At 37.2% G+C, this 26,960-nt stretch overlaps 2 protein-coding genes and 1 long non-coding RNA gene across 3 annotated transcripts; 1 reads left to right on the top strand and 2 right to left on the bottom strand.

Annotated features, from left to right (window-relative positions):
- Window positions 1-75: 75 nt before the first annotated feature.
- On the bottom strand, window positions 76-12,702 carry fermt3a (FERM domain containing kindlin 3a). Its single transcript, XM_082170969.1, has 15 exons — window positions 12,515-12,702; window positions 11,544-11,668; window positions 9,401-9,634; window positions 8,983-9,099; window positions 8,227-8,395; window positions 7,108-7,210; window positions 6,500-6,607; window positions 6,137-6,265; window positions 5,379-5,425; window positions 4,973-5,097; window positions 4,791-4,897; window positions 2,136-2,351; window positions 1,876-2,000; window positions 677-818; window positions 76-560 (listed from the first exon to the last, which is right to left on the bottom strand). Exons 2-15 carry the CDS (start codon window positions 11,665-11,667, stop codon window positions 381-383), a joined length of 1,926 nt encoding a protein of 641 aa, XP_082027095.1. The 5' UTR covers window position 11,668; window positions 12,515-12,702; the 3' UTR covers window positions 76-380.
- LOC309499662 lies at window positions 10,624-15,049 on the top strand. Its single transcript, XR_014206310.1, has 2 exons — window positions 10,624-11,213; window positions 14,161-15,049. It is a non-coding gene; the product is annotated as an uncharacterized lncRNA (long non-coding RNA).
- Window positions 14,967-26,730, bottom strand: stip1 (stress-induced phosphoprotein 1). The gene is made up of 14 exons (XM_082170976.1): window positions 26,617-26,730; window positions 23,915-24,124; window positions 23,647-23,788; window positions 21,505-21,646; window positions 19,847-20,012; window positions 19,619-19,745; window positions 18,729-18,831; window positions 18,428-18,548; window positions 18,223-18,319; window positions 17,978-18,102; window positions 16,576-16,612; window positions 16,388-16,491; window positions 16,119-16,291; window positions 14,967-15,780 (listed from the first exon to the last, which is right to left on the bottom strand). The coding sequence occupies exons 1-14, from the start codon at window positions 26,632-26,634 to the stop codon at window positions 15,708-15,710; spliced, it is 1,638 nt and encodes a 545-aa protein (XP_082027102.1). The 5' UTR covers window positions 26,635-26,730; the 3' UTR covers window positions 14,967-15,707.
- Between the last annotated feature and the right edge of the window lie 230 nt (window positions 26,731-26,960).

The raw sequence follows: 26,960 nt of genomic DNA, 5'->3' as shown, positions 1-26,960 counted from the left end.
ACAACAATAACAATCAGATGCATTAGAAGCTAAACTTTAAAACTAAACTTTAAAAAATTAAAGTAAATACCTGACAAGGTTTGACATTGAAATTTAATAACTACAGGATATGGTGTTGTCATTGAAACTAACATACCATAAGAATGATCAAAGCCAAATAAGACAAAAACAGAGAAATCCCACATTGCTAACACCTCAGGTCTCACAAACCTGTGAAGACACAATAGTGTTGTTTTTTTCAGGTAAATACTCATGAATGGCCATATCTGTGTGTGTATTTATGCGTTTGGGGTTATAAACATAGAAATAAACATTTCTCAGATGTTTTTTTTTTTGTCTTCATATTTGGCAGTCCATAGGTGCACAGACTTTTCTTTTCCTCATAGAGCTTCATGGCCGCCTGTCAGTTTGTGAAACAGCTCCTCATTCAGGGTGTCACTCTGCTCTCGTCCTCGTGTAGACATGAAGATGTAGCCGCCGATGTACTCATGGACAATCTTACAGTCTGCAGTTACACAGCTAAATGCGATGTTCACATTGCCATCAAACTCAATGGCAACCTGGTACAGATAGGGAAGGGATTTATTATTTGACAGTGATATTTGATATCAGTCCGAGAGCTTGGAAGAAGCTTTTGTACTACATAAATCTCATAATATACAAAAAGAGAGATTACCTGTTTGATGTCCCAGTTGACATTCCATTGCCTCATGGTGTTGTATCTCCAGGTTTTCACAACATCTCCAACACTCAGGTCAATACGGATTAAACGATTATTGGCAATGCCGAGCACCTCATCCTTGCGGCAACCCTTAAACCTGCATTTATGTGGACAGAAATTGTACATGCTGTTTCTGATGTCACTTACAATCTGATTGTAATTCATTATTCTGCTTAGATTCTTTTACTCAGCAATATCATTATTATTATTAATAACATTTTCTGTTAGTAATATGTAATCTTTTGTCATGCATTAATTCAAATGATATCAAAATGAATATTTTTTTCTAAATAGTTAAAGGTAAAGTGTTACATCAAACAGAATAGAGCACAGTTGGGTTTAGGTTTCTTTCATTTTCTCAAAATGAGAAATTCAATTTTAAAGGGGTATTTCACCCCAAAATTTTAATTCTGTCATTAATTGCTCTCCCTCATGTCGTTCCAAACCCATACGACTTTCATTCATCTTTGGAACACAAATGAAGATCTTTCAAATGAAATCTGAGAGATTTCTGTCCCTCCATTGACAGCAACACAACTACCACTTTCAAGCCCCAGAAAGGTAGTAAAGACATTAAAGTAATCAATGTGACTCCAGTGGTGCAACCTCAATTTTATGAAGCGACCAAGTGCTTTGTTTGCGCAAAAAACACAATTTACCACTTTATTTACAAAATATTAATCTCCAACGCGCGTTCACGAGAGCACCACGACACGTGTGTGTTGTGTTGAAGTGAGAGCAGATGTGGTTGCGGGAATGCGCATTGGCTTGAAAGTGGTAATTGTCAGAAGACAGAAAGACAGAAATCTCTCAGATTTCATTTAAAAGATCTTCATTTGTGTTCCTAACATCTTACGGGTTTGGAACAACATGAAGGTGAGGAATTAATGAAATAATTTTCATTTTTGGCTGAACTAACACTTTAAATGTTTCAAGATACAGTAGACCTACTTTAAGGTTATAAATGGATGGTACATATTTCTGTTGAAGCCATTAATCAGCGGGAATATAAATGTCATATTATTTGTGTTAGGATCTGAACCTGGCCCTCATGCATACTATTAAATTACACCATTAGACTACCATGATTCACAGTCTTAAAAAGAAGTGGTGCATGACAGGCTCTGCCTACAAACAAGTTTTACTAAACTCACCTCACTACAATATAAGAGAGGCCAAAGTCAGGCAGAGCCTGCCAGATCTGAAGGAACTTCTGAATGGCATCTGTTAATGAGATCTGAGCTACATTCTGATAGGCCTCCAGGATTCTCGGCGTGAGCTGAACAAGAGAGAAAGGGAGAGAGAGATTAAGTTCAAGAGGAACAAAAAAGCCGGGATGAAACGTCACACTAAAGACTAATAATGCAGTAATTAACCAGTTCAAGTGTATTCCAATGACCCAGAAACGTGGTACCTGTTTGGGTTTGTACTTCTTCTGGTAGCGTGGAGAGACGAGGCTGTGTGTATTAATACTCTCATCTGTCTGAGCTGTGTTATTACTAGGTGTGGTTTTCTGCATGGCCAAGAATGACTGGATGCTTTGCACCTCACTAGAGAAGGAGCTGTCAGCCAAAGTCTTGCCTTTCGAGGCCAAACGACATGCTGCCATCCACCGGCTGTACTGTTGCTCCTACGAACAAGACAGAGTCAGAGTTTTATTGCTTTTTTAAAACCAAACAAAAAGGATATCTTCTGATGGGATTTGGTAGAGACTGGATCCAATATTCCTGGCATGTCAGAAGGATCTAATATTTTTTTAAGGTCTACAATCTAATTAGGCTCACAATGTTTTTAGGAAACACACCCCTGGACATTTTCTACTGTATGTAAACCCACAGACCTGCGGCTCACAGGACTTTTTTTATTTGAGTTTTTTTATACACAATTCTTTGTAAACTCTAGAATGCTGAATGTGAAAACCAGCAATATTAATGTTTGTTTAATTGTACACAATTGATTAATGGTACACAAAGCCCAGCTTGGGAACATATTTCACTGGAAACTAAGCAATTTAACATTTAAAACATTATACATTTGATACATTTATATAATTAATATTTTTACTTGGGATTTACACTTAATTTGAAGATGTACATAGAATTTATATTTTACAATTAGATTTAAATTGAAGATTTAGATTTAAAGGAACACTCCAACGTTTTTTCATATTAAACTATGTTATTCCCTTAACTAAGACGAGTTGATACATACCTCTCTCGTCTCAGTGCGTGCACTCAATCGGAATATAAAATGTGGCACTTTTTTAAGCTTGACTTTTTACTGCGCCGAGTCGAAGTCCTCCCAAGTGCTATTCCGCCATACATTATAGTTATCCTTTTTACCCGCTTAGAAAAGTGCCATGTTTTATTTTGTGTCACCATACTTGGTCGTGTAACTACTCGTGTAACTGTATTTAAATTGGGAAAACGTGGAAACTTCATCGCTTCTAACTTCATCTCTGTTAAAAAAAACGTATTGAAGCATATAGTTGTCGTGTAAACGTACCCTAATATACACATTGTGATGAACTAAATGAGGAACAGCTGTGATGAGGATTAGTGTTCATGGAAGCAGATGAGTGACGGGAAAACTCAAACAAAGGAATACATGTGATGAATGAAAACAAACTAAAAGTACATGAAAACAAAACTAACAAACACAACTGATATATAGTGACAATAGTGTCACTTGCTGAAAAGTAACTAATTACATTACTTAGTTACTTTTATGATAAGTTATGCATTACATTACTTTTGCATACATTTTTCCCACCTGGGCTGGGCTTGGTTGTTTTTTTAATAACAACAAAAAAAAGTTATATCTTAGGCAAATGTAAAGGTCCTTTCCCACCAAAAGTGAAATGAATAAGCCTCGGGCTGAAGGAAATACAAATTCACACCTGTACATAAGGTTGGATTGCAAAAGAATAAGTCAAAAAAATGTTTTTTTGGGGTAACATTTTTGCTTATTAGTATGGTTAAATTGGATAATCGAAGGTCAGCAGCAAAGACATTATTTAATAAAGTAAGATTAAAACATAAAGTATATTTGTGTAATTTAACATGTTTAATTATTGCAGGTTAGCATAATATTCTAAGTTTGCATTTAATTTTCTTTTATTTTGAGGAATTTTATTTAGAATTGTATTATTCTTTTATTTTGTTTTTGTGCAAGTGAGATGAGTAAATGCATGCTCACATTTAGTCTAGAACTAACCATCACGTTCACACAGCGCACACAACACCTCAACATGGGAACAGGACATGTGTAAATCAAAAAATGGGAAAACAAATAACTTGCATTATTTATTTGAAAAAGTTACTCCGATATTTTCCTGTAAATTTGAAAGTAATGTATTACTTTACTGGTTACTTTCTAAAAAAAAGTAATCTGATTACGAAACTCGAATTAATCGTAATGCACTAAACCCCAACACTGCTTTTGGGCTATTTTGCTTCCATAACTTCTTCTTTATGACTTCTTCATCTTTCAGAATAGTGGTAAGAAAACCTAAAAAAATTCACATTTCAGTGTTTGTTTTATTACACTATGATGTTTTCAAGTTATAATACATATGAAGGCAGTTTTCTCCAAATTAAAAAAAAGGTTTCAGTTGGGTTCTATGTAGAATGCCTAGGGTTCTTGACTTAATTTTAAAGAACAATATGAGAATGTTTCATGTTTATCGATTAAAATTTCTTCTAGTGTTAAAGTATGTTTACAAGCTGCTTAATTCATAAAAAAAATAAACACAATTAATTAAATAAAACTAAATCTATAAAACCATCCCATGATGGTAACCCCTAAACGATTCTATATATATAGCGATTGACAGAACCCTTTAGGGTTCTATATAGAACCTTTACATTACATTTACATTACACTTTATGTGATGAGTCGCTGCCATGTGGTTGGCTCATTAGACGTTTGCATTAACAAACAGGACTAAATTGACCAGTCCCTCGCTGCTCCAGCCATTGAAAAAACCCGAAATTGGCTAACCAACAAATATGAGTATACATTCTGATGTCATAGCTTAGCTGTTGTACACAGATAATCATTGACTTACATGCTCACAGCGCAAGTAGACCTCATTCATGCCCTCTGGCCCGGGTATCAGCAACCTGATACAAAACTTCTGCCCAGCAACACTTACATCAGGGGCCACCTCGCAACCTGTGTTGATGAGAGACTTGTTGTGCGTCTGTGTGACAAGTACATACATGTTTTAATAGATGAGTGTGTGATCACCTTTAAGGTTCATCTGTTGAATTGGTTCTTTACTGCTTTCCTCTTTACTCTTGTAGTAGGAGATGGTCGTATCCTTAAATGTAAACCAGTATTGTTTATATCCTTTCAGTGTCAGCCTCTTCGGTCTGAGAGAAGGTAAAACCACAGGGATATTAGTCGTAAAACGTGAGGGTTGTTTTTATAGCACTTTTCACAATACACGTTGTGAATACACACTGTGGCAAAAAAAGGAAAAACTTCCCTGGATGCAGGAGTAAAAAAATGCATTTGGCTACACAGTTTAAACATAATATAAAAATTATCTAGCTATGTTACTATATTGTCAGAACTGAATATGTGTCTGAATTGAGTTTCCCACCAAAAAAAAGTGAGGTATGCATGTTGGAGGGTGGGATTTGTGTCTTACCTGAATATTTTCAAGTAGTCATGTAGTTCTGGTGCTGTCATTGTTTCCTGTATGGACATTTGAGATGTTAGAGATGCCAACAGTCATTTCACATGACCTATAGATCTAAGTGACTTTGTGACTATCACCAAAATTATGATTTTGGGATGGTTTGAAAAATCTAATTACTTTCCCAATATCATATTTTATTATGATATGTCTTGAGTAAACAAAAAATAAACAAAACTACTGTGAACTGTGACAAGAGTATTCATAAATATCAGTTTTGGGCAAGTTTTCACATCTGTTTTATATTATTTAATACCGTTCATTCATCCCTGACAAAACAATTGGTCTTTTTATTTCATAGATGGTTTTGTTTTCATAATAGTTGTATTGCTGAAATCATGCTTAAAGGTCAATATTCTAATATCTAAAAGTTAATATTTGTCAAGACTTGGGTTGGATTACTGTCTTCTCTGCCTTTTCTTTGCATTGTTTTTGTTTCCTTTCTCCACGTGGTGGCAGAACACAGCTGATTCTCATCAGCCACTGGTTTCTGACCTGTTTTTGCTTCTCTCCTTGTTACTTGTTCTATATCTATGCTCGCTCTATGCTTTTTGTGTTAACTTCATCCTGATCCTGTAGGCCTGTCTGTCAGTTTTGTCATATGCAATTGGTTTGGTGTAGTCTAGTCCTTGCATTTATTTTTTTGTGAGAATTTAAATATGTGCCTGTTCTCTATTGTTAAAGGCATGTGTGTATGTCATGAAACTGACCAGCATGTCGTCTGCACTGCTCTCTCCTTCCATTTTCACCTCCAGGCACTGTAGAGCTGAATCTAGATCATCCATAGCCGGACTGGATGCCACAAACTGCTCCGTTAGAGACACTTTCCCAATGTGGTACTGATGTGACACACACACACACACACACACACACACACACACACACACACACACACACACACACACACACACACACACACACACACACACACACACACACACACACACACACACACACACAAGATCATAAAAACTTTCTGAATAACTGAATAACTTTCACTTAAGCTTCAGTTGTTTAGATAGATCATTGTTTATGAGTATGATGCATTGATTTCTGCTTTCCATCACCTATACCTGTAAGGCAGCAAAGACCATCATCTCTTCTTCAGTGCATTCAATTTCTTCCAGCAGGATGGCCCACCTCGCCTGCTCATACAGCTGTGTCAGGCGCACCACATCAGTCTGACAGGTACATATCAGGTTCAAATGTTTCATAATTACATGGGGGAGAAGAGGACAAAAGAAACATTATTTAGATTCTAAAAAGTTTTTGTTAAAAAATAAGTATTGCTGTTTTTACTGTCTGTAGATTATACATTTTATGAAAAATACTATTAAAAAATAATAATTTTTGAGGTAGTGACATCATCAAAGTCTGACCTCTTTAAGTAGAAACCGAATTAGGTTTCTAACAAAATAAAGTGTTTTATTAAGTTTTATTTTATATTTACATTGTTAAATTGTTGTTGTTGTAAGTTGTTGGAGTTATCGCTGTTTTACAGATTATCGGACAAAAATATTTAATCTAAATAATGTGATGTGTTGTAATAATATTTACTGGTTAAAGCTGTTATTTGCTCATTTTGCACATATTTGATGGTTATTTGGCCAAACACTAAAAACACAAATCTGTTTTCTAATTGAGAAACACATGAAGAACAGACTGATGGCGTCATGCCTACCTGTGGTGTGATGTCGTGAAAGCTGTAGTATTTGAAACGCAGTTGGAGTTTATCATTTTCTTTGACTCCCTGTTGTAGGAGAGAACGGGACGAATCCAACCACCTGAGCAGAGATTTTATCATTACAGCATATTATAACTATAATTTTTTTGTTGTTGTTTTTTTGTATGCAACTGTAGCTGGGGTCATGTATCAACTGATAAAATCCTAAATGTGCAGGTACTGTGTGTGATGGTATCAGACTGGTATCACTGATGGTATAACATTGATGAATAGACTGAATGAATACCATATTCATGTACCATGGTATTTACATGTTACCAATAATACCTAAAAAAGTACTGCCATGATAAATGTCCAAAACTTCAAATGAGGTCATTGGTTCAACTTCAAATGACCCAAAGCACACAGCCAAGACAATGCAAGAGTGACTAAGGGGCAACTCTGTGAATGTCATGTATTGGTCCAAACAAAGCCTTGGACTTGGAGAAACCTGGAAATGTGGGTCCACATCCAACCTGACAGAACTCAAGGGGATCTGTGGAGAAGAATGGCAGAAAATCCCCAAAGCCAGCTATGCAAAGCTTCATCATACACTCTTAAAAATAAAGGTTCTTTATTGTCATTGGTGGTTCAGTGAAGTCCCTGTAGCTCTGTGAAACCACTAAACGATTCCACTAAACGTTCTTTATAGTCAAAAAAGATTTTATAGATTATTAATGTTCTTCACAACAAGAACTGTTCACTGAAAGGTTCTTTGGGGAGCAAAAAATGGTTCTTCTATGGCATCACTGTGAAAAAAAACCTTTTGGAACCTTTATTTTTAGTAGTATAGACTTGAGACTGTAATCACTGCCAAAGGCTAACAAATGTTTTATCTTTAAAATAAATTTGCAAAGTTATCACAAATCTGTTTTTGCTTTGTGGTATATAGTGTTTTGGCATAAGGATGCACAAAGCAAAATGTAAAAAATGTATAAATACTTATTGAGTGCACCGTATAGAACATTTTCACACACGCAATATTCAGTATTTCTGTATTTCAATATTCTATATTCTGTAATATTATGAATTTAGTGGCCCTGGATACTGCATGTTACCTTTAGCGTATTACTCTACCTGCTGTTAATTTGTGCTTTCTCCATTACATTAGTTGTCTGGTACATTTTAGCAATGGTCTCTGGGGCCGGGGGAGGCTGACTGACCGCCAGCATCTTGTACACAGCCTCAGTTTCAGGAGATTCAGCATAGAAAGCAGGCATGCCATTGGCAAGCTTCAGGATGGTGCCTGCAATTGCACAAATTAGCACATACATTAAAAAAATGTGTATAATAATAACTAAACGTACAAATTTAATTTTAGAGCAGATTTACATGAACTTTACTTGAGTTAATAAATCAATTGTGCAGGTATTATAATGATGAAAGGTGTTTGTACTGTGATATACATATAAAAGTGAATTATTTGTATTATCTGTGTCTTTATTCACTACAAGCTCCTGCCACCAAGACAAAATCCTTGTGAGTGTGTTTGTGTAACCATAAATGGAAATAAAGGTCATTCTGTTTCCATTTCTGATTCTAGCAAGAGTTAAGTATGCTAAAAAAGTCCTAGCACAGTGGGTCTTACGTTATGTGAATTGGTTTGGAATTAATATTTTATGTCAAGTCAAGTCAAGTCAAGTTTATTTGTATAGCGCTTTTCACAATACAGATTGTATCAAAGCAGCTTCACAGTATTAAATTAAAATAATACAACAAAGTTTGTTTCAAGAGGAATTTGTTGATTGATAAAATTAAATCAAATATCCCCAAAATATCCCCAACTGAGCAAGCCAAAGGCAATACAACAACATATGTATATGTATAGCTCACTTGAAGGAAGTGGTGAGCAGGTGATGTCATACACCTCTGCCTCAACATCTTTATCTTTCTTTTTCTTTTTCCCTTCTACTGGCCAAAGTAGGGATAGTTCCTCCGGGTGGCGTATGTCTAAAAGAGAGAAAACAAATGTAATGTACAGGTGTCGTGCAGTAGTTTTCAATCAGAAATGTTGAAGCATCATTAAAACTATTCTTCAAATAGTTTAAATAAAATTAAACCAGGTTTGGTTTGGAACTGATGTAAAGCTTCCATCTATTGTAGACACTGACTGTTTCTTGCACAGGTTACCGGAAGCACGTTTGTTCATAACTTTGACGGAACCTTGCCAGAACGCTGGTCAAAGTTCTGAGAAAGATCCCTGTTAGCTGGGTAGATGATCTCAAAGCCAGAAGCTCAACTCATCACTCACTCAGGAGTTTGCAGATGCCCATGACGGTGCGGAACACAGGGCTGGAGAAGCAGACTCTCAGGCGGACGCTGATGGCGTTGGGCATTAGCAGCCGCAGGGGCTTGTGTTGGGGTGTGAGGAAGAGTCGGGCGTCTGCATGAATTCCACATTTATCCAGCGTCCAGGACGGTTTCAGCAACCACTGCTGCTTCTGCTCCCACCACAGAGCGTGATCGGACCAATCCCTCTTTATTTCTACAGAAGAGAAGAACATTCTGTCATCACCCTCATCTCGTTTCAAACACATTTTGTGTGAAACACAAAAGAGGGTGAACAATGTCTCAAAAAAGATTAGCATTTTGTGATGTCCAATTTGAATATGTGCAAATATTAACGGGTTGGGAAATGGCAGAGATTTTCAAATTATTCTATTATTTACTCATCCTCATGTTCATATGTTCTACTTTTAAGATACTTTTTTGTTCGTTTAGTTGAGTGTTTCAATCCAGTTGCTGTTCATTGTATGCTCTCGTTGAACAGAGTATAGTGAAAATTGACTTTGACTTTGTTTGGAAAGACTTGAGACTTGACTTAAGCCCGGTGCACACTGTACAATTTATAATTTAATCCTTTACGACTGTTGCTTGTCAGACTGTACGAACATGATCCCCGCTGTAAGCCGTGTCACACTGTAAGATCTCAGTTGTCATTAATGTCAGACTGTACGGCAGTCGAGAAGCGTTAAAAACGGACGCATGCAAGAAGACTCATCTGGACTTTTACATCATCGATCTGTGACCGGTTCGATGACTGTGAGCTGCATTACATGCAGGATTTGGTAGCACTTTTTTTTATGGTCCTTTTTGAACATTCTGTTGACTATAAGTAAATTTGCAACTTCATGTCAACTAACTCTCATTGGAGTGTTAGTAAACTGTCTGCTTGATATCTGCTAACTCTTTATTATAATGCTCCTCCAACAGACATTCTGCTGATTATAAGTAACTTTGCATGTACATGTCAACTTATTCTAACCCTAACCCTACCAGTCTACGAATACTCTACTAAAAATCTAATGAGAGTTAGTAGACATATACAGTAGGTGCAACATTACTTATAGTCAACAGAATGTGTTAAAGGGACCATCAAAATAAAGTGAAACCCAGGATTTAAATGGCGGTCAGCAAACAAAAACAATCTGTAGTGTTCATTTTGATCATGACTTGTCTTTAAAAAAAAATTGTGTGTAGAGAAAGTGGTGGTTTGTTGTTGTCTTACTAAATGAGTCATTAGTATTGGTTTATTTAGCATAGTTAGTATAGAAGAATAAAACATCATCAGCATGCACTGAAGGTTAATAAATAGAGCAAGATGAATCACAATTGTGGTTTTTATGTGCGCTGAAAAAAAGAGGATGAAAGAAAATTCACGAGTTCACACTTATGAATGATCAGAGAATAAATAGTTATGCGTATTTGGCGTGCTGTCCGGGGGCAGGGCTCCGAGCTCGAACACAGAGTACTCCCCCCGTATCTCTTGGTTAGGAAGATAACCAGGCCAGTGTGAGGAGATGGGGAGGTGGAGGGATGCTGAAAACTGTCGAGGAATATGGGTGTGTCGACTGTGTGTATTCATAGGCCTTTAATCATGCTGATTGAGTGGACCTGTTGATTACTGATTGCTGACAGCTGGTTGGAATGACTTGATTGTTTGATCATTAGAACATGTTCCTCCCGAACCTTGTTAATAAAACATCATGAGGTGAATATGGACTCGGTCATGGCTAGAGAAAAGCGGCCAACTTGGCATGCCAGTTTTGCAAATGGAGCTTGAGGTAAGTAGTTTTAAGTTTTAGCACCATGTCGAGTTGATCAATACGCCATTTCATGTTGCATATTTATAGTCAGTGGACGTAGGTCATAGCAGGAAACACACTCTGAGATGACACTGTCAGAAAATTATTGCAGGCTATCTTTGGTCACAGGAGCCACGGCCACAGACATCGCAACGATTGGTCATCTTTCGCCTGGGGCAGCCCAAAATCGTACAATGTGCACGGGGAATTAGACTCGGTGTCAGAGAATTGTGTCTGAAATCAACAATCCTATAATACCCTTAGCAATCGCATAAACATCTTATAATAAATCAGACATCAAAAACTCACGTGACTTTTCCACAACTTTAAGGATGACTCCACCAATATGTAGGTCCGAGGTGACACTGACTTTAAGAGGTGGTGCCTCCGATCCCAGTTCCTCTACACTGACGGACAGGTCCCACGATGCCATTCTGATTTGAAAAGAAATGCCATTAGATATTATGCTTCCACAATCTCAGTTATTTCCCTTTTTTTATATAGTTTTGCTATAGCTTTCAGTTTAGGCTAGCTTTAATCAGCACAATTACATACAATTGGGTGGTTGACAAATAACAAGTTCACGATTCATTTTTTTTGACCAAGAATTTATGGAAATATATTTTAAATGTAAGTAAAAAAATTGTATATAATAATAATAATAATAATATATATATATATATATATATATTATATATACACACATACACATATACACACATATAGTTTATACATATAATAGTTTATATAATAACTATTTAAATCAAATTTCAGTTTTGACTTGTGTGAAAGTACTTTGCATAAAGACTTAACCTTTAGCACTCTTGCTCTTCTCTAAAATTTGCTTAATAGTTTTATGTTAAGTGTGCAAAAAAGTAGAGTCAACTTTACATCATATACAGTTTTCAAAAACATTAATTAGTGAAAAAGAGAAATTATATAAACATGCTTTGTGGATTTAATGTGATCAGTGAACTTTGCTATTCCATTCAATCTACACACACAAGATCTACAAAAAAAAAAAATCAAATCTTGGTTAATTAACTGTGGTTAATGTATCAGGGTGCACCACTTGACACTTAGATATTTAAAAAACAAAAACAAATACACTTAAGAAATCCTCATGCCCAACCAAAGTTAGCATGTCTACGGAGCCCATCTAGGCCTGAAGGCCCATGCGTGCCCACCCCTCTCTTCATTTCTAAACCTCACAACACCCGTCACACAAAACATCCCTTCCTTCCTATCTGTTCAGTTTCATTTTTTTTCCTGTTTCTTACCTCGTAAATTTGTGGTTCCAAAAATGTTAAGCGATGGTACAGGCTACGCCCTTGGTCTCTTTCACTCTCTATCTCTCTATCTCTCTGTCTCTCAAGAACTTGTGAGACATGTGCTGTTACTTCCTCCCTCCTCCGTTTCTTGTCTTTTTCTGCTGAGGTTTCACCCCGTCTGTGAGAGTGAATAGCTGTTCTCGTTTTTAGACTGATTTCTTAAGGGTTCATCTGACAATAAATAGGTTTCTCTTCCTCTTTCTGTGATGGAGACTGGAGATGCAGTTCTAAAATGAAACAAAGACAATTATTAGTGTCCTTTCTGCACTCGTATTCATATATATATATATATATATATATATATATATATATATATATATATATATATATATATATATTAGCGGTAACACTTTACAATAAGGTTTCATGTGTTAACTACATTAGTTAACGTGAACTAACAATGAACACTTTTACAGCATTTATTATTCTTAGTTAATGCTAATCTTAACATTTTTAATATCAAAAGTTGTGTTGACAATAGTTAATGCACTGTGAACTAGCATGAGCATGAACATTTTTATCAACTAACATTAACAAAGGTTTGATGTTAGTTAATGAACAAAGTTAACAAATGAGACCTTATTGTAAAGTGTCACAGATATAACTATGGATTCTCAGTTGAGCACATTACATGGAAGGGATCTTGAAAACTTCTGCTCCCTCACAGTTTAATAAGTTTGACTTTTCTAAACATTACTGGATTTATATGAACAGTTCTAGTAACTATATAGTGCTCCCTGCTGGGTAGATTTTGAAGCACTGCAATAAAAATATTTGATCAGATTATGCTCGCTTCACTTAATGTGCACTATTTTAGATGCACTAGGTGAGATGACTGTTTTGCAATCTGAGTTAATAAAAATTAATGCAGCCATGTCAATAGTTATAAAAGGCATCACTGTTGTTGTATGAATAGTTTGAAGACGAATAAGACCGAGAAAAAAAAACATAGGCTACTACAGCCAGGACAACTTATCACAGCGGATGGACAAATAAATAACGTATTTTTGTCTTGTTTTTCACTCCCGGTGATTCCCTGGACGAGGTTTGCCGTGACTGAATTATTCATTTTCTCAGTAGTTATGACAACAAACCTTTTTTCTCTTCTTTGTACTGATATTTAGCCTGATGCGATGACATATGCATTTTCCCGCGAAATCCGTCCCCGGCAGCTGTAAAATGTAAATCATTTGTATAGTGTCATTAATAACATTCAGAAAACAGTCAGAAGCCGTTGATTACTTCCTTTTCAACAATGCCCAGATTGCCTGCAATATGTTGCTTCTACCTGTTTTGCTGGTTAAAAGCTAGTCAAAAGTTAGGATCATTAAGTAATGTCTTTGAAAGAAGTTTCTTATTTTTTCCAAGTCTGATTTTTATTTATTTTTTACATAACACTGAAGACTGGAGTAATGACTGGAGTAATTCAGGAATTAATTGCATTTTAAAATATATTCAAGCAAAAAAAGCTAAAAGTTATTTAAGATTTTAATAATATTTTACGCAATATTACTGTCACAATAATAAATGCAGCCTTGGTGAGCATAAGAGAAAATGTGTAAAAATCTTAACTTTTCTACATTTTTGTCTTGGAGAGTGCCTATGATGACCCCGGTCCACCATTGAAAGCGGCTACAATGGGCACGTGAGCGTCGGAACTGGAGCAGTGGAAGATGGTCACCTGGTCCGATGAGTCCCTACATCACATGTATGGATGGCCATGTATGTGTGCGCCATTTATCTGGGGAGGTCATGGCACCAGGATGTATTGTGGGACGACGACAACCCTTTGGAGGAAGTGTGATGCTCTGGGCAATATTTTGCTGGGAAACCCTGGGTCCATCCATTTATGTTGATGTAAATTTGACATGTGCGATCTACCTAAACATTGTTGCAAATCAGATACTGTACACCCTTGTCTCGACAATGGTGTTCCCTGGTGGAAATGGCCTCATTTTTGAGGAATGGTTTTAGGAACATGATAAAGAGCTAAAAGTGTTGCCCTGACCTCCAAATTACCCAGATCTAAATCCAGTTGAACATCTGTGGGATGTGCTGGTCCAACAAGTTCGATCCATGGCAGCTCCACCTCACAACCTACAGGACTTGAAGGATCTTCTGCTAACGTCTTGGTGCCAGACACCACAAACACCTTCAGGGGTCTTGTAGAGTCCATGCCTCTGCGGGTCAGCGCTGTTTTGGAGGACCAACCGCATATTACGCTGGTGGCCATAATGTTTTGGCTCAAGTGTGTACTTTGTTCAAATACTACGCACAATAATATGCATAGTACAAAAATAGTGCAAGAAGTATGGTAGTGTACCATTCCAAATAAACACATTGAATGCATGTTGAGTTACACAAACTGAATGCATGTTGAGTTACACAAACATCACACAACTTCATAGATCCAGAACTTTATTAAACTGATGTTGCATTTCAATATGGTGATGCTGAAATCACAGTCAGTTAATTGATCGCAAAGTATGAACTGAAGCGAAACAGGTGGGAGGCGATTTAGCTTGAACAAGCCCTCTGAACTGTGAACCTCTCCCCCACAAATAGAAGTGCATTATATAATACAGTAATAGCGAAGCATTCAGATTCAGAGACAGACAGATTTCTAACAGGCCGACTATATGTAAATTAATCACTGATGGCAAGCTAATGTCATATCGCTCCCCTCCCCTCTTCTCCTCCAAAGCAGGGGGAAAAAACATGTACAAAAATCATAAAGAGGACAGATTCAGAATGACATATCTGCATTTAAGCATTATGAAATTATACTCAAAACAAAAAAACAATGGCAAATATTGAGATGTAAAAAATAAATGCTTTTAATATGAAGGCTCAAAACCACTCTTTTAACACTCTGGCTAGATCTTTTCGTTCCGTAACACTGTAATGCCTGAAAACCACGACATGTACAACTGACACTAGTGAATGTAGTGCAGAGGAAAGACCGTTGCATTTTCAATCCAATTAAGGCTTTAAAAAAAACACCACATTCGTATTGGGAGGAGAAGGGTAAGGGTGCCTGTTAAATTTGATGAAGTAAATAATTTGGAATGCCACCATCCTTCGTATTCTTCTGTTGTTCTGTAGATGAAAAATGTCCTGGTTTTCTTCTGGTTTCCTTGGATCACCGAATAGCTATTAGCCCAACATCTATCAGTTTCTGAATTTTCTGAGCGATGACAGGGTTCTTTAGATGACTGGATGGACAGAAGAAATTGCAGAAGAAATAGGATTTAAAAAATTTGTACCAAAAAATAAAAAAATAATCATATTTAAATTATATTTGTGCAAATTCCACAAATTCAAGAACATAACGATTTTTTGCATTTGAAATTCTCATGAATTCAGTTTTCCCCCTAATTCTCCGAGTAATGCTGGATTACTTTTCATGTTGCATACTTTGGTAAATAATTGCAAATTATGGTAGTATTGTTACAGTTCTACATTTAAATTTACAGCCCCCCCCCAAAAAAAAAAAAAAATCTAAATCAGTAACAAGCAAAGTTTCCTAGATTCAAATATTTGCTTTTCTTACTCGCTGAGGGCCTGTGGGTCTTTCTGCATCTGCTCTAAGATCATGCGCATGGCAGGATCACTCATGATCTGCTGCACCTCTGGGTCAGACATGGCCCTCCGCTTCACATCCTCTGGACTGTCGTTACGTGTTGCATGGCTCATCATACAGCGTTGCAGACCCTCTGTGGCCTCCTGTAGTGACGGAGAAATATGATGTTAGTAGTGTAGGGCCATCTTCACCAGCACAATACTCCTAAAAATCTCAGAGATGCATTAGTTTTGCCATACCTTTGAGTTGGAATCGAGATCTAGAGCTTTCTGGTACACATCCATTGCTTTAGAGAAGTCCTTCATAGCCTCCAGTGCTGCTCCCTTGCGTGTGTAACCCTTAACTAAAAGTGGATAGTGTAAAGTTTTTGCAGAAAACAATAACTTACAGTCACAGGGTAGTTAAGCAAAAAATGTATAGCACTTACTGAAGTTAGGGTCCAGTTTGATGCACTCCTCACAGTCCTGATAAACAGACCAAGAGTTGATGGTTAAGAGACAGAATGGTAAAATTGTTAACTAGTCGATCTCATGTAGAAAACAAAACAATTATTATTATTATTTGTTTTATTAAACAGTGGTTTACTGAACAAATTGTGTCTCTGTCTTTGTAATAAATAAAGGTTTCTTAAGGATTTCTTTTAATCTCTGCTAATGCTTTTAACTATATAGAGAGCCCTTACTTGCACATTACTATAATATTTAAGGTTAACAACAGAGCCCAAACTATTAGCCTAAATTCAGTTGCTATTTATGTTTTTCCTCCAATTTGTTAGCCTAGAAATTTAGATGCACTCTAGCGGCAGCACATTTTATTTTGCAGCCAGTGTCATCTAGCAACTCTCCGTTGGCTTGCGAGCTGGAAAAACCAAACTCTAGTCAGGCCAATCACATCGTGTATAGAGTCGGTGGGTGGGCTTAACATAATGACGGCAGAGTTGTGACGGTTCCGTGTGAACTCCCTGCTACTTGAAAACAAAGAAGAGCTGCTGCTGCCGGCGAACAGTGGTCTTTCCAATCGGCTTTGGCCGCGACTCTGAAAGACTTGGAGTTAAGCTTTTCTTTGAGAAAAGAACGGCACTGAAGTCACTCTTAAAAAAGGAAGATGTGTTCGGAGTTTTGCCGACCGGATACGGCAAACGTTTAATCTATCAATTAGCTCCGCTGGTGGGAAAACGCTCGGGTTGGTTGTAGCGCTATCCTACTGCGTGCAGAGGGAATTTGAAAGACAACCATTTATCCCGCCCTCAGATTGAGCCCTGCCAATGGTGTGTTCCCAGACCCAACATCTTCATGTGGGTCTGGCTAGTCAGGCTACCAATTTGTTGTTGAAATATAATCATTTACACAATGGCTGTCATTTTCATGACAGATATTTTAAACATACGTACCGTGGTTTTTTCGGTTCGGTTTGATAACGTTACACCCGTTTTCTACTATTGAAATGTGGTGCTATGTGTGGTTTTAACTGAAGTTATCATGATCTACAAATTTATGAGACCAAAGGTTTTATTTTAATAAGAGTAGAGTTCTAACTTGTACAGGCAGAATATTTAAATGTTACTTTATAATTTTTTTTTTTTTACAGATGTTACTATTTTTGTTAATGAAAATAAAATGATATCCACATCCCAACTAGCTCAAGCTACAGTCAACTAAAGCTACTGCCAAATGTATATTTCTAAGCGACAAAACATGTAATATTATTGATATTATGTGTGCGGTGCTACTAAATCAGGTGCTGGTGCCATCATCTGTAGAAGTTAGTGGCGCCGGCGCCGGTGCCACTGCTCTTAAATGTTAGCCTGGAGCCCTGAGGTGTGATTGTACCTTAAGGGCCAGCTGGAACTCCAGTAGTTTGGTGTAGCAGGCAGCTCTGTTGCTGAAGAGTTTTGCATCATAAGGGTTTCTCTTGATGGCCTCGGAGTAATGTTTCATGGCTAAAGGATAGTCACCTTCAAAATACACACAAACAGAACAATTAGAATCTTAACTATTACTATACTATCTTATTTTCAAAATCAGAATCTCCTGTGTGAGGTTACAGCAATGTGGATTTGGGTTCATATACACACCTTTCTGGAAGGCATCATTGCCCTGGTTCTTCTCTTCCAGAGCCAAATCTGTATTGATGTAGGCCTGCTTCTCCAGATCCTTCAAAAACTTCTCCGCCTGCAAGATTTCATCACTTTAATTTTGAGGTGAATTATGACCAGGACACCACAGTCTAACAGGAACAATATATTAGGATATCTGGATTTTTCAACAAATCACAATGACCTGTTGGCATTTCTTGAGGACGTCAGGTGTGCGGTGCTCTGTCAGACTCTTGTTAAAGAACTGGATCGCCTCTTTGTACTTCTCCTGCTTAAAATAGGAGTTACCAATCCTGGCATATGCCCTGAAAAAGGACAGGAAGAAAGATTCTGTACATACTGTAAAGCAACCAAAGGTGAAAGTTTAAAGTTGATGTGTAAAGTGTTTACACTTCTAATGGAAATCAACTACAGCATTAGACCATAATCACATTTAAATTAACATTTATTTTTCAGTTTTGTTCTAGTACAGAAAACTAACTTACTTCGCAACCTGTCTGTAGTCTTCTCGGTTCTCTCTGCCCACCTCAATGGCCTTCTCACAAAGCTCTCGGCACTTATCAAAATCCCCCTTTTCAAAATGTACAGCTGAGAGAGTGAAAACAAATCATTTGAATCAGAAGTATCCAGCAGCTGTGTGATTGTGAAGAGTAATTAAGGTGGCTTCATCCTATTTAAGACTTTAAAAATAAACTCGCCACCAAACCATTCATTTGCACACTTGAACCAAGGCTAAGTGGAAGGGCAAGAGCTAACAAACACAATGAGCATTTACAAAAAGGATTCATTCTTGTTTTGGTGCTATGCATCTCACTGTTGTTTTTAAGTGGTTAAATGGTTATTCGGAGATATATATAAAGACTATATGACAGATGCCAGATCTTCTAATCATTACAACTGATCTCTGGCTAATTTGGTTCTTCAAATGAATTTGCACGAGCAGCAATGCAGCGATTGGCTGACACCAAGATAGCAACGTAATGACATCATATTAAAAACAGAGCATAACACACCAAAAAACTAGAATTTCTGGACCGTTATAAGGAAACAGCCAAGCAACCAAACCGACATAAGTTATAATAGATAAATAAAATGTACGGTTGGTTACATGATTCTCACATATTTAAATTATTTCATGATTTCACAAAAGTACAGAGAATTTACAGATTTTATTGCATTTACATTTAGTTTCAGTTGCAGGGTTGTTCCTGCATTAAAAATATTTTAACGGCTGCCAAAAATAATCTTTGTCCCGCCAAAGATTTACTTGATCATTTAATGTGATCCAAAGGTAGCTTGCTATTGCTAGCCTCTACTAAACTGCACACCCTAGCTTTAACCACTGCACCACATATCTATTATGTAGAATTCTTACCTGCTTGGTTTGACAGGTAGGTCATGTTGGTGGGATCGTGCTTTAGAGCTTCTTCATAGTGCTTCAGTGCAGTATCAAAATCTTTCTTCTTATATGCAGCGTTTCCCAGCTCCTTCTCCTTCACAGCCTGGTCAGGGTTAGGGTCAGACACAAGCATTAAGCCACTTCAGTCAGAGCACTACATGTACAGTGATGCTACACCAAACCATGTGATTTGGCAAAGAGTACCATTCTCTTGTTCTCTGGCAGGTCTTCCTCTTTAGGAGGGGGCGGAGCTGTCTCTTTGGGTTTGGGAGGAGGGGGCGGAGTCGGTTCGTCATCTTCATCCATGCCAGACAGATCCAGCCCCAGCAGCACTGAGAGAGTGGTCATCACACGAGGGTCCTGCAGTTTACTACAGTAAAAAAAAAAAAAAAAAAAGGAAACAACTAGAGATTACAACAAATTCTTAGAATATGCTAGAAAAGGCTAGCCTGGGTTTCCCCATGCTGCCTTGTGCCAGCGCGAATTTATTCACGCTGCTAGGCAGCCTGGACACCATGGACCAGATTTTCCCCTCAAAAAGGGAACCAATCACAGAACGGGGAGGGAGCAGCAAGACGATGACAACGTCTATGCGACACACTGAAGCAGTTTGTTTATATCTATGGATCCAACATGGCATCAGACGCGAAGTTACCTTTCGATGCAGCCTTAGATAGTGTTCTAAGTAGTTTAGAATGCAAGTTTCTTTCGTCTTCTTCCTCGTCGAATTTCTGTCGCTCTACATACGTCATCTGGTATAATTGAAACGATTGGCTATGAGCTACGTACAGGCGCATTTGATAAACATTCGTAGCGCCCAATAAACGGCTCTGGGCATTCGTAAACCACGCCTCAAATACGAGAAAATGAACATGTGGTTCCCAGACCACGTCTCAATGAGAAAGAGGTCTGACGTTAGCCAGGCTAAGAAAAGGCATACTACTCACATTTATTGGAAAATACGGCATGTACAGAGTATAACAATTTACTATATACCCAGATAACCTAATATTTGCCAAAATGTGCAGTACATGGGGTCAGTGTGTGGGATAGTGTATCCCATAATGGAATATATGGTCAACCACTATACAAGAGACCTTCGTTTAGCGTTGCACATTATCTAGTGATAATGACGCTGGGACCACACCACAAGATATTCGGGCCGATTTCTCCCCTTCCAACAATCCTAAATGAAGTCCCGATTATCTTGATGGTTCTACAGATTATCTCATCAGATTTTCCTGTGGTGTAATGTGTGTTAAGAGTGACTGAACCTGCTCGGAAGAACATCGGAGCCGCCCCGATCTCGAATCGTAAATATCCAACATGTTGAATATTTACGATCAGAAATCCTGATGTGGGGGGGAACCCCGAGGACAAACGCGCACGTACTCTGTTGATTGTCAGGTGGAACGAAACGATACCAATCAGAAAGCGAGCTGTATGAAATGGATATGGACATCAGAGATGGAGGATCAGCATGTCGATTTGTGGCAATGTTCAGTCAAAAGCAATCACTATCATAGCAATATCTTCCTGCCTATAGTCCGAAATGTTTATTCTGAAGTCTCGAGAGATTTAGCGAGATTTCCCGTTTTCGCAGTCGGGACTCTGGTTGCAAATCTCTTCATGTGTGGTGCGTTGTCTTCTTCACAACACGGCACACCACACACTCTTGGAGCAAAACTGTTAAATCTAGGCTTATATGTCCTCATGTTTGTGGTGTTCATGTTCATGTTTCTCACATTTTGAAAATCTTATAAGATTTTAAATATCTTTTGGTGTGGCCCCAGCATAACTGTACATTCTGCTAAGACAGACGCAGAGAAAGCGAGCAGCGGAAAGGTACAAAGAGCACCTACGTGCCAAGCTCTGAGGGCTTGTTCCTGAGCTGCTCCAGCAACTCCCTGTAGCTGGGGTCGGACAGCAGCGCTCGGGTTCGAGAGTCACCCTCCAGCTTTTCATATAAGTTGGGAATGGAAAATGGGTTCATCATCTTCTTCTCTGAAAAGTACATGACAACATTAGTCACAGTAAATCTGAGTATTTATCTATCCGTTTCTTACCATACTCCACCACACACACTACAAGTAACCATTTAATCTTAGAAAAAAAAAAGGTAAAAAAAAGGTACTAAAAAAGACCTAGTGGAAACGAGGTGGAAACCTAATAGGCTTTTCTTTTTTTTACCCAAAGAGGCTTAAGAGGCTTAAAGTACACCAGTTTCAAAGGTATATGTGCTTTAAGGCTTATTCAGACTGAGAGTGAATATTTTGACTTGAACAAGAAAAAAGAAAAAAGAAAAAAAAAGACAAATTCAGTTAGTAGAGCTGTGAATCTTTGGGTAGACTGTGAATTGATTCGATTCGCGATTCATAGGTTTTCGATTCGAGGACGATTTTTGCAAATTTAGAACATTCGATTTGAGACGATTCACCTTAAAATTCGATGCGATTCAATTAATTTGATTCTGCTTTTTTTTTTAGATGCATTTATAGGATTATTTAAATGCGTCCCCCAAAGTGTCTTAGTCGGTGTGAATTACACAGCGGCCTTCAGGGGGTCAGAGAGGAGGGGTAAAAACAAAAACACTGGTTTTTGGTGGCCAATATGATCATGTCTTATTTTACGATAGGAGTCATTTTAAATATCAGTGAAATTCCACAATTATCGATACTTCAGCAAAAACTAATACTAGGTTAACTAATGTAAGAAAAAGGTTCTAAAATAATTAACATAAGACAAGTAAACTGTCAGCAATACAATATAAACAAATAAACTAATTACAAATTAAATAAACAAACAGTGTTAAGTTTTTCAGGAAGTTGTACTAACAGTGGTTTTTATTCAGATAAGTAATATCCTACTACAAAAAATGGAATAATCAAATGCAAAATAACACTGCATTGTCCTGCATGGCACTGTGCTTATTAAATATAGATTAATCCTCATTAAAGCTACTTAAGTTATTCAATCACGATAAGTGAGTGATTTTCTTTTGCCAATTGTTGTTTGACTATCGTTAATGAGAGACTGCAGGAGGTATATTAGGCTGCTGTCACTTTAAATGCACAGATCCAATATACTGTTACAAATGCGTTTTTACTCAACTGTGTACGTTTACTTAAAGGAATAGTTCACTTAAAAATACAAATTCTGTCATCCTTTATTCACCCCTTAAGTTGTTTCAAACCTGTATGAATTTCTTTCTTCTGCTGAACACAAAGGTTATTTTGAAGAATAAGATATTTGAATCTGAAGAATGTCAGTAACCAAACAGTTGATGGACCCCATTGACTTCCATAGTAGAAAAAACTAAAACAAAAAACGATGGAAGTCAATGGGGTCCATCAACTGTTTGGTTACTGACATTATTCAAAATATATATATTTTTGTGTTCAGCAGAAGAAAGAAACTGAAACAACTTGTGGGTGAGTAAATAGTGACAATTAAAATTTTTAAGTGAACTATTCCTTTAAGAAATTTAACCTAATGTATATACGCAAATACTCTCCAAAAAGGCATTTTGACATTTTTCCGAAGCCAATTTGCTCATCTGCGTTAGGCTCCGACTTGGAGCACGCATACGGAAAGCCACCTAGAGCATGTGCCTATTTTGCGGCTAAATGCTCTTTTAATAACAGTTTAATATCAAACACGTCCCGTGAATTAGCAACAGTAGACTGCATTTCACAACATTTTTAGGGAGGAACAAAAGTGCACCGCTGTTAAGGAAAGTGCGCTGGACGGAATGAGGCAGCGGCACAATAATCGATTTAACTTGATTATCTTGTTTTCATAATGGTTGAAGTCAAAATCGAAAATCTATTTCGATTAAATCGCACTGTCCTAGCTAGGTACCGGTCCTGCAGAACAGGGCGGTAACGTCACATTACATTTTCAAATATATTTTGGCAGCCGGCAAAATATTTTCAATGCAGGAAAAACTCTGGCTTTTTGGCATTTATTCTAAAATTATGCCAAAAGAATAAAACATTCTTTACCTGCTAACCGTGCTTCCATGTTCTGAAGTCCCTCCTTGAGCTGCTGATTGGACGGCTCTTGACGTAACCCCTCCTGATAGGTCGCTTTGGCATCCTCTAGTCGCCCAAGAAACTCCAAAGCAGCAGCTTTTCTCGAGTAGCCCTTAAAAAAGACAGAATACAACATATGGAAAATGAAGAATGGCTCTGGAAGAAGATGATAACTAAAAGTAGAAACGGCAATCAATCAGGGAAAAATTGACCAAAAAACCCCCCCACAAAAACTCACCTTGCCCCAGTCCGGCTTGATCTTTATGGTTTGGCAGGCATCTTTCAGGGCATTGTCATAATCACCCTTCTTGGCATAGGCGGCGGAGCGGTTGCTGAAGAGGACGTGATTGGAAGGGTCTAAGGCCAGGGCCTCTGTGTAGCACTTAACCGCCTCCTCAACATTTCCTGCGCTCAGCGCTTTGTTACCTTGATCTTTCAGTTGTGATACCTAGGGACAAGGATGGATAAAAAGTAAGCATTTACATTTAATCAAGTTTTTTTAATACGTCAGGATAAGAACAGCAGCGACATTTAGCACTTAATTTAGAAACATGCAAGCAGCACCAGCTGTGCTCAAGTTGCAACTTATGCAATACTAAACTTTGCAACATTTAACTTAATTGAAATGTAACACTAAATAACTGATTCTGGTTAAACTGATTAAATAGCAACTAAATGATTATGGAAGCCTCTGACATAAAATAGCAGGTTTTTGCTGAATTGCATTGCCAAACTTAATCTGTAGAAACATGATAATGTTGACATTTACATGTTAAGAGAGCACTTTTGTTACTTTTACTATAAGTGTGAATGTAAAAAAAAAAAAAAAAATCATAATCAATGTCACTTCTTTTTGTATCAGTATTTCTTTACTAATCCTTGTTAACTTCAAGTACAGTTTCTGGATGTTATTTACATATAATACTTAATTAGTATTGTTTTTCAATGTAAAAATTTTAACTGTTAGATATGCAAGAGAGAAGTATCAAGGATAAACTGAAAACAATTCTGGGGTAATTCATTGAAGGTAAACATGTGTTATGCCACTATGCATTAATTTACAGAGAGCTCACGACCTGCTAGTTTTGTTCTGTCTTAAAGTCAGCATGAAACAGACGTTTTTTTTTAATTCACTATTGTAATGTATAGACCCTATGTAGCCCCGCCCCTTTTCAGCACTACACTCCTTGTGTTCAGTCTTCGGGTTTGTATTTCCACAGCATGAAGGTAAGATTTTACAGATTTATGAATGAACCGCTCGTTTTAAAATCTTCCCAGTCTACTGACATTTGTTATGACATTCACTTCAAACATTGCAATGCTCATGATAACTTTTGTAAACTCTTCAATAAGTAAATCCACTTCACCAGCTAATTACTCTTTGACAGCAATGCCATAGAAATATATAGAGCTACCACAAAAACGTAAGTTCAAAGACAAAATTCGAAAGACAGCTGCGCTCTTGTTTCTCTGGTGCATAAAGTCTGTATATGAGTGAAATTGCCTGAGGACAAAAATGTAGGGCGGGACTTGATTTTGTGTAATTTGCTATTGGTCAAACTCATGTGAGTGACAGGTAAATAGTGCAACATTTTGATTTAATGGTGACTTTAAAAACAAATGGTGCAACCAAATAAAGTACAGACTACAGAGTTAGTTACAAACTAGCTAGTAGTTACTAAGACTTTAGTGTGAACTTGTTAACGGCTGGAGCAACCCTACCTGAGAGTGTGCTGGTTTTTAAACGACCTAAACTACGTTGTTTTAAATGCAAGCTCTTAGAAACAGTGAACTGTGTGAGATGACACATTCGTGTGTTCAGGAGTGCAGCATCTGTTGTTGAAATTTGATATAAATCGTCAGTAACAGCTGAGGCAATTCTCCCACTTTGCAACACTTCTCTCTTTTTAGCTTAAATTATTTAATAGGGACCAATAAGAATTGCATAATACCAAGTGAATGAAAAAAGCCCCTATGGGAAAACAGGACTTTTTTTTTTACAATTCTTAAAGGGATAGTTCACCCAAAAATGAAAATTGTCATCATACTCACCCTCAAGTTGTTCCAAACCTGTATGAGTTTTTTCGTTCTGCTGAACGCAAAATATATTTTAAAGAATGTTGATAACCAGACAGTTGACAGCTCCCACTGACTTCAATAGTATTTTTTTTTAACTACGAAGTCAGTGGGTGACCAACATTCTTCCAAATATCTTATTTTGTGTTCAGCAGAAGAAATAATTCATACAGGTTTCGAACAACTTGAGGATGAGTAAATGATAGCAGAATTTACATTTTGAGGTGAACTGTCCCTTTAAGCACATTAAAAACAACTCGTTTTAATTAGTTATGATAGAATCCTATTATTAGAAATGTCCCATTATTGTAACATTTGCCGAATTATGGAGACTTCTCAATGCTACACATATTTCTAACTTTGATTGGAATGTAATTTAATTTAATTTAATATAATTTCAAAGAAAAGATAAGATACGCCATCAATTTAGTCTTAGCACGAGTAACTGAATGAAATGACGTTCCGCCCTTCACACACACAGAAGTCTCTAGATCTGACATGAGCTTATGCTAACTTGCTAACTGATGGAGGAGATCGACCAGATGAATAAAACCGCATAATTCACACAGAACAGATCTGTATTTATAATGATCGACTTCTTTAAGATAACCATTGCAGAAGAATCGTTCGCAGAGGTCGCAGGTTAAAGCACAGCGTGACACATCCAGCTGCTAACGCGTTGTTAGCCAACTAGCCATTACTATCATTGATGCGGTGTATATTGAGCTACACTGAGTAACGTTACGTCTTTAAAATAAGCAAAACACTTATAACATTTTTACCAGTTTATTTTGAACAATGATTTAAAAAGTCACCATTTTCTTCATAATATATAATACAGGCTGTTCTATACAAGTTACTTACTTTCTCCATAGTGGGCATGAGGTTCCAGAATCTACCAAGACACTAGCGTCGCTCCGCCTCTCTGCCTATTATCAATGTAGCCGGGAGATGGGTTGCCAGGTATTGTAGTTTAACCCCCTCAGTTTTATGCGTTTATGTAATGTCTCATGATGCACATAATAATTGAAAGTAAATTACATTATACAAACTATTCGTAGGCACACATTCTTACTAATTGTAATGTGTGCAATAATTAATATTTATATCACATAAAAGATGAAATTTGTAATTATGAAGCAAAATCAGTCTCCAGAAAATTCTGGCACATATGTTACGAATCGATGCGGAATGCTTGGCAACCGAAT

The sequence above is a fragment of the Leuciscus leuciscus genome, assembly GCF_965113295.1.
Source record: "Leuciscus leuciscus genome assembly, chromosome: 5".
In the NCBI taxonomy this organism is placed as follows: Eukaryota; Metazoa; Chordata; class Actinopteri; order Cypriniformes; family Leuciscidae; genus Leuciscus; species Leuciscus leuciscus.
This window is presented reverse-complemented; position numbering and strand designations above follow the sequence as displayed.